Source organism: Panthera tigris, chromosome A1 (assembly GCF_018350195.1).
Source record: "Panthera tigris isolate Pti1 chromosome A1, P.tigris_Pti1_mat1.1, whole genome shotgun sequence".
NCBI lineage: Eukaryota > Metazoa > Chordata > Mammalia > Carnivora > Felidae > Panthera > Panthera tigris.
The window spans coordinates 236,778,616-236,785,964 of NC_056660.1; the positions used below are offsets into that span (position 1 = coordinate 236,778,616).

At 57.6% G+C, this 7,349-nt stretch overlaps 1 protein-coding gene across 5 annotated transcripts; it reads right to left on the reverse strand.

Moving 5' to 3' along the window:
* Positions 1 to 677: 677 nt before the first annotated feature.
* On the reverse strand, positions 678 to 4,918 carry LOC122231950. 5 transcript variants are annotated; one of them, XM_042960839.1, is made up of 4 exons: positions 4,445 to 4,805; positions 3,715 to 3,810; positions 2,495 to 2,921; positions 678 to 2,277 (listed from the first exon to the last, which is right to left on the reverse strand). In XM_042960839.1, exons 1-4 carry the CDS (start codon positions 4,508 to 4,510, stop codon positions 2,222 to 2,224), a joined length of 645 nt encoding a protein of 214 aa, XP_042816773.1. In that variant the 5' UTR covers positions 4,511 to 4,805; the 3' UTR covers positions 678 to 2,221. The 5 variants fall into 5 exon arrangements, 3 of the variants coding, with proteins under 3 accessions (XP_042816773.1, XP_042816777.1, XP_042816766.1); XR_006209269.1 differs by adding an exon at positions 4,825 to 4,918 and having other exon boundaries at positions 2,265 to 2,921; positions 4,379 to 4,597; XM_042960843.1 differs by having other exon boundaries at positions 2,265 to 2,727; positions 2,830 to 2,921.
* Positions 4,919 to 7,349: the final 2,431 nt, after the last annotated feature.

Below are 7,349 nucleotides of genomic sequence, written 5' to 3' on the forward strand. Positions count from 1 at the left end.
TCCCCAAACTGTCGAGTCCGGATCCCTACAATGACCTCTCCCAGACTCCGCGACAGGCTGCGTCCACATAGGGCCGGGGCCCAGGGCTGACTCGGACACGGAGGGGGTGAGGCTAGGAGGGGTGAGGCCTTCTGGCTGGGGGCATGGGGAGCCGCGATCACACTGATTTTCTGTTTTCCATGTGCAGGCAGAGAGATGGCATCCCAGGGCCCCTCTGTGGGGTTTCTCGCGGGTCTCCTGGATCCCACCTGTTCTGCGGCAGCATCGGCTCCCTGGGCTGGGGGCGGGGGGAGGAGGGGGTTGTTGTTCTGGGAGCAGACTCTTCTCGAAGTGGAGAGAAGTCCACTTGGAGTCAGGTCCTCGTATCTGACCCAGTGATCTTACGGGGCCATAGTTCCCTGTTCTGAATCCTCAGCTAGTAATAGCTAGAAAGCCTTCAGATAGCAGGCAGCAAGACTGGCCTGGAAGTGAGGTCTTAGCGGCTTTGTCATTCTGCCCCAGACTGTGTCAAGGACGTCTGTCCCCCGCTTCCGTTCCGCTGTTTGGCCCACCCCTTGACAGAAAACAAATCCTTTCTTCTCTGATTTTAGGAAGCGAGTTGCGTTGTGAAAATCCTTCCACTGAGTCATAGTCGCAAGTTTTAATAAACCTCTCATTATTTATTAAACGTTTGAGGATACAGCAAAGATCCCAAATAACCTGCTAAATATTTATTTCATTAATACTTAAGTACACATTTATTTTTCACTAATTATTGCACACATTGCCAAGGTTTATTTACAGTGAGTTCATCAACAGTAATTCTAAGTTTAGAAGAAAGCAAGGCACAGACATCGAGAGTTACTTTCCTGCAACCAGAAGAGAGCACGTGGGATTCTGTCAGCCCCGGGCCCCTCACGCCCCCCGTCCCGACACCCAGGGCTGAGCCATCATCGCTTACTGGGACTCTGCCTGCACCGGTGGCCCCAGAAACTCAATTCACGGAACGGCATCCTTGGAGAGAGGCAGATGCCAGTCCAGGCTTGGCAGACATCAGGGTGGTGGCGACAGCAGGTGCGGGGTCGGGAGAGAAGACGCAGGACAAAGCCCAGAGGGGACACCGACCCGGCTTCCGGCTCCCAAGGGGACGGGCCCCACGCTGAGTTCCTGGGCTGCTCCCAGCCCGGTTTATTCCCCACGCTGACGGACTCCACAAGCCCCCCCTCGGGGACCCTGCCCCACGTGCCCGCTTCTCCCTGCTCAAGGCTCAGCTGCCGTGGGCGGAGCGCTGGGCAAACAAGATCTTCCTGAGCACGAGTTTCGCACACTGTTGGCCGCACCCGTTAGGGGCATGTTTTGCTTTTGTTTGATTATTTACTTCCATTTTTCTAAAACAAGAGACTTGATTTTCAGAATATTAACTTAGATAATAGAACATCTTAGAAACTTGGTTGCACCCTTGAGACCCCTCAGTTACTTCCATGTATATCATGACGCCTTTGTTAAGTATTTAAGGAGAAATCAACCATTTTTCTGTAAGTTCACACACATACATGGATGCCCCGTGGCTGTCTTGGAGCCATGTTTCTAGAAAACAGAGCGTGGGGATATTTTCAGTGGCATCTAAACTTTGTTTGCTTGACCTCCTGCCTGGAAGCCTTGGCTGCAGTCACGCAGGCTAGGGTCAGGCATTCCCTGAAAATGCGAGTCTCTCTGTGTGTAAAGTGATCTCATTTCAACAAGAAAGACACCTCCAGAACTGGTGTGGGGGTGACACCCTCAGGTAGTCAGAGTCTGAATGCAGCCAGAATTTTCCAGAAACTGTTGTTCACAGGCGTGTCCAGGGCAGGGGTGGGGGAGTTCTGCCCAGGCTGGCCACTCTGAACGCCCCACGGAGACCCGGGGAGTCAAGGCCACAGTGGGGACCCCTGGCTGCTGCCCATCTGGACACTGGTGGCGGTCAGAAACCAGAGCCGTTTTCCAGCAACTGTTGAGGGTGCCCTTGGCCCAGCTGCTGGCTGGGCAGCACTTGGCCCACGGGGTCACCTCCTCAGGACGCAGGAAGCCGGCGCCTGCTCTGGGGCCAGGAGCGAGCCCCACTGGCTGGAGGCTGGATCTACAGCCAGCGATCGGCTCCAAGGACCGCCCTCGGGGGGCCTGTGGCCAGTCCGTCCCATGGGCTGAGGTGGGAGGCATCGAAGGAGGCTGGCCTCACCTCCCAGATGGGTCTCAGAATCAAACACTAACCAGAGATACTTTTAAGGTGATGAGTCACAACACGCGGAATCTCTTTCTTTCCTGGCGAAAGAAAACGTTATTCTATGTCCTGGCATGAATATTTCTTAGTTCTATACGAATATTTAGTAGCGTATCTGGGATGGCACAGCACCGCCCCTCCCCCGGTGGTGGGGACTCCAGACTTAGCGCTGACATTTAAAGAGTGTGGCAGACTCCACTCCTGCCCTTACAAGAAAAAATGGGACAACTTGAAAACAACTGCTTTTCTCAGACTCACCCGAGAGCCCAGCGTGCAGGGCGAGCCAGCACCCTGAAATCTTGAGGGACGGCAAGTCTGGGAGGCCAGGGTGGGCAGGGTGGGTCTGCCCGGAGAAGCCGCTGGAGCCGTAAACTGGCAGGAACTGGTGGGCGGTGCCCCGCGGGGCTTCTGGGAGCTGGGGGAGGGGGGGCTTTATTTCCAGGAGCCCTGAGATCTCCTCACAAAGGTCTGAGGAAGATGCCCTTGTGGCTCTGCAGTGGGAGAGAAGAACTGGGCTGTGAAATATGTCCAGGAAGTTCTCTGTGACAAAGGGAAGACATCTGTCACATTTGGGAAACGTGACACGTATCCACCTTTCCCAAGAGCAGCGTCCCAGATCCCGGGGGAGGGTGCTCCTGGACTCTGGCCCCCTCGAGTCTTCTGGTCTCAGCCAGTGGAGAAGAAGCTGTAGGAGAGAAAACTTCTCTGAAGGTGACATCCCTGATGCCCCGACCACTGAAGGACGTGCCCCACCCCCACGCCTCAGCCCAAGCCAACATGGCTCCAGGGGGACCACAAGCGTGGCTCACAGCCAAACATGCTGCAGACCCAGACGCTCTCTTTGGCAGGAGCCCTCAGCCAAGCCACGTCAGGAGGGACAAGGCTAGAGACACCTTAGGCAGAGACCAGCCCCCAGCCACGCCGGCAAAGGCCTATTTCCCTCCGACTGGAGACGACGGGTCTGGCTTTAAGCAAAAGATTACAAGACATGCCAGAGGGCCGGAGAAAACATAGTCTGAAAACACAGTGAGCTTGAAGACAGGGCAACAGAAAGTTCCAAGGTGAACGCAAAGCGACAGAAGAAAGGGGGAAGGAGCGGAGCGGAACGGAGGGAAATTCTCAAAGGGCGTAACATCTATAGCTGCAGTTGCTAGAGAGAGAAGATGGGGGGTGGGGGGGTGGCGATCACAGTGAGTATTTGGAGTAATGGAGTGATGACAGCCAGATCCAAGAAGCTCAGTGCCCACGACGCACTGAGCACAGCACCCACCAACTGCAGAAAAACAAAATCACAGAAGAAACCTTGAAAGGAGCCTTTACGGGGACAAGAAAACAGCCAGAGAAGAACGAGGGTCACGGAGACATCTCACCCGGAGTCGCTGCAGCAGGAGAGAGATGTTAAGTGGATGACATTGTTAACCTGTTAGAAGAAAAAAAAAATCCCACCAACACAGATTTCCATAACCAGTGATACTCACCTTCAAAAGGGAGGGAAAAGAAAGACCTTCCCGGGCAAACAAACAACGAGAGAATTTGTGAAGGATGCTCCCAGGAAATTCAAGAAACAAAACAAGCTGTTCAGGGAGAAGGAATGATAGAGGTCAGGGTCTGCACAAGGGTTCAGAGTCCAAGCAGGAATAAGGGGACGTGTGCTGGGTGATTCCAACAGAGGGAGAGGGGACGTGAGGGACACCAGTGTCACGGGGAGGCAGAAAGAGCTGGCATTCTCCACCCCGAGGCAGGTCCCTGCACTGCCACCCACGGGGCAGTGGTAATGGCAGGTGGGCTTGGACGTCGACTGTCAACTTTAGGGAAACCTCTGCATGTTGGGAGTTTAATCAATACACCAAGAGGGAAGACAGAACTGAATAAAATCCTCAAGTCAAACCAGAGAAGGCAGAACTAGGAGCCTCTGGCAACGAATACAAAACAGCCACCAACCCGGGGGATGGTGTCCCATCAGCTGATGTTGGCACCTTGACCAAGGATGGGATGGAGGGGGGGACGGAAGGAGGAGGAGCAGACCGGTCTGGGATTTCAGGTGTAGACACCAACCACCCGCATCAGTAACAGATCCAGGAAGCAGAAAAGTGAGAAGGGGCTACTTGAGATTTCACGTGCAGGGGATTCAAGAAATCTCACCCTTGCTCAGGGCCCGGGACAGAGGCCGATGCGGGTCACGGGGAAGGCGCCTGGGGGTGGCCGCACCTGGCAGCTGGGCACGCCGGAATTAAGAAGTCCTGGGCAGGGGCCAGGGAAGGTCTTCTCGCCCATGTTGTCCTCAAACTGTAGTGACCACACGAGTCACTGAATGTACTTGGCCGTCATCCTGGGAAACGTGGCCCATCTGGAGCCCCAAATCTGCTTAAGACGGTAAGAACCCCGAGGGGAAGTCCGGGCGCGGGAACAGGAAGGCGAGACCGCAGGCGCCCGGAGAGGGGAAGCCCCGGGCCCCACGTGGGAGCGGGGTCCTCCGTCAGCCGACAGAGCCCGGCCCCCAGACTGGCCGGAGCTCGGCCGGCGCCAGGCCCACCGCCAGAGGTCCGGGCCCCCCGCCCGCGCTGCCCCCGGTCCGTCTGTTGCTTTACATCAGTAAGTAGAGTAACTCGTGGGCCCAGCTCGAGTGTCCGTCAGCTCGCGTCACCCTAAGCCCTCCCACGGTGGATTCCGGGCTGGGGACGCACCCGGTCACCCGCCCCCTGCAACTTCCGGCCAGACGCGCCTCTCACCAAGCAAAGCCGAAGCCCCGCGCGCGGGCAGCGCCGTCGGCAGGGCCCCCGGGGAGCCCAGGCCGGGCGGGGGCGGCTTCGGTGAACACGTGGTGCACGTGGGCTTACCCGCCGTTGAGTCCCGTGGCGCGCGCGCACCCACGATCCTTTCACACGTGGCGCTCACACGCCTAAACGCCGTTAAGTCATGTGGTGCTCGTGTACCTACGCTCGTGAACACGTGGCGCTCGCATACCCAAGCTCTGTTAAATCACGTGGTGCGCGCGTAGCGACCACGTAAGGGATGCTAAAGCGACTTGTCAACCACCGAGTAGTTACTGTGTGTTCCTTCCGGCAGGCAGGTAAACAGTCTTACCTATTTTAGCCATTTACGGGAAATGGGCAGCGCGTTTCCTAGGATGAGGGTAAAGTACAAACAGCAGTTTTACAGCAGCGGCTCCTGACGGTCCCTACAGAAACGGAAGTAACCTGTACTGTGTCTAATGCAGGGCTCAATGCGAGAAAGGCGTGTAAGGTGGAAAACACGTTAACACCTCCGACAGTCGTCTGATTAAATTACTAAATACTACTATTTGCGAGAAACGAATTCACAAGCAAAGCCCGAGGTCGGATATTTGGAACGTCGCCACACCAGCAAGGGGTGAGGATGCTCACCCCCTTGAGTGAGGTCCGGGCTGTGCCAGGGGCTCGCGGGGGCCCTGCTGGGGCGGCAGGCGGGGCAGGTGGGTGGGATGCCCGGTTCCCAGGAGCCTGAGGCCCCCGCTGCAGCCTTCACCACGCGGGGTCCCCTCAGCGGGACAGGATGCCCGGGGACTGGGTGTTTCCCTTCCCGTGGGTCAGTCAGACCCCGGTTCGGTCCCCTTTCCCGGGGACAGACCTCGTGAAGGACACAGAGCCCCTGCAGATTTCTGAAAGGCTCCTTTCCCGTCCTGCCCCGGGAGCCCGAGGCCCACTTCTCTGAGCATCGCCGTGAAGACGCGCCGGGGCCCCTGCAGGGAGGACGCACACCGGTGTGGGTGCCCCAGCTCTAGCCCCAGGCCGGCCAGGAGGAGCCCCCGTTCGTGCGCCTGCACCAGCCCCGGGGAGGTTCCCGCTGGCAGGTTCTGCTCCAGCCATGAGAGTCTGCGTCTGCCTGCCTAGCTCTCCGTCTTAGGGCAGCGGTTCGCCCCGTGACCTCTCCTCTCTGGCGGATCTAGGATTTGCTGGTTTTCTGTGTGTCCGGCCCTTCTCTTGCCACGAGGACCCCAGTGAGGGCTTCCACGGGTGTCGCGTGCCGGAAGTCGGGATCTTTTGGCCGTTAAGGGAAGTAATGAGGCATCAGTGGGCTTTATGGCTGCTCAGGTAGGGTCACCTTCCCGGGAGACTGAGGGCAGGAGCGGGGAGCCCTCACCCGCCTGACAGGAGCCAGGTGTGGGCAGCAGACAGGTGTTCGGCCAGACTGTCTGGGGCAGGTGAGTCTTGGGCAGCAGGATCCTGGGGCTCTAACCACTCTGGTCCCACCTGAGTCACACACACGCGTGAAGGCATCTGGTGGCCTGAAGGGCAAATGTGCTCTACGGCAGGATCTCTTCCCTCTCGAGTTGTTCTGTCCGTGGCAGGGTGTGCAGCACGCTGAGGACAGAGACCCGGCTCCGTGGGGCAGGGCCCTCTCGACCCCTGCCTGGGCTCACACCGTGTGGGTGACGAGGGCTGGGGAAGCTGTGGAGCTAGGTTATGGGGCCTCATCGTCCAGCAAGGGCCTGCCTGGGGCGTGCCGGTCACCAGGTTCTGGGCGGCATCCAGGGCGCGGCTCTGGGGCACGTACCTTTCTGGAGTCATGCCCCGGGCACCTGACCCGTCCACCGGGAGGGGTCTGGGGACAGCCTCCCCACCGAGACTGGCCGGGGCACCACACGCTGGGACCAGGTGCCAAAGAGGAAGATAGAATGGGGCCCAGCGCTGGGAGGAAGGCTCTGAGTCCTGGGTTGGGGCCACATGGAAGAAGGACATTTAGGTGCTAAAGATTATTTTTAATTATTATCAATCTCAAAGAATTCCAATGCTTTAGACAAAACCAAGAGCCGACTCCCTCTCTGCACAGCGGGGAGGGAAAGGGTGAAACCAACACGTCCACCGAGGGCCACGAGGGCGCCAGGGACCCCGGCGCATGTCCGTGCCCCTCACCCTCCCTGCGTTCGCCCACATATGGCTCCCCTCGCTGTTTGCGGAGTGCTCAGCGTGTGCTCATTAAAGGTCTAATTACACTCTGCTCCACTAATCAATGATTGAGAAAATGGCAACATGCAAATACTAAGTGAGAAAAGAGAAAAAAACAACAACACGTCGGCTAACTGCTCCTTGAATTCTTTACGAGGCCATGTTGTTGGCTTGCTTTTAATTTGTAC

Bases quoted from the DNA above. Each gene is read 5' to 3' on its own strand.
- LOC122231950 (XM_042960832.1), bottom strand. From the start codon at position 4,510: ATGGGCGAGAAGACCTTCCCTGGCCCCTGCCCAGGACTTCTTAATTCC. The intron at 3,811-4,444 runs GTGCGGCCACCC...CTCCCTGAACAG, and splicing joins CCGGCGTGCCCAGCTGCCAG to CTTGTTTTGTTTCTTGAATT. The intron at 2,922-3,714 runs GTGAGTATCACT...TCTCTCCTACAG, and splicing joins CTTTTCCCTCCCTTTTGAAG to CTTCTTCTCCACTGGCTGAG.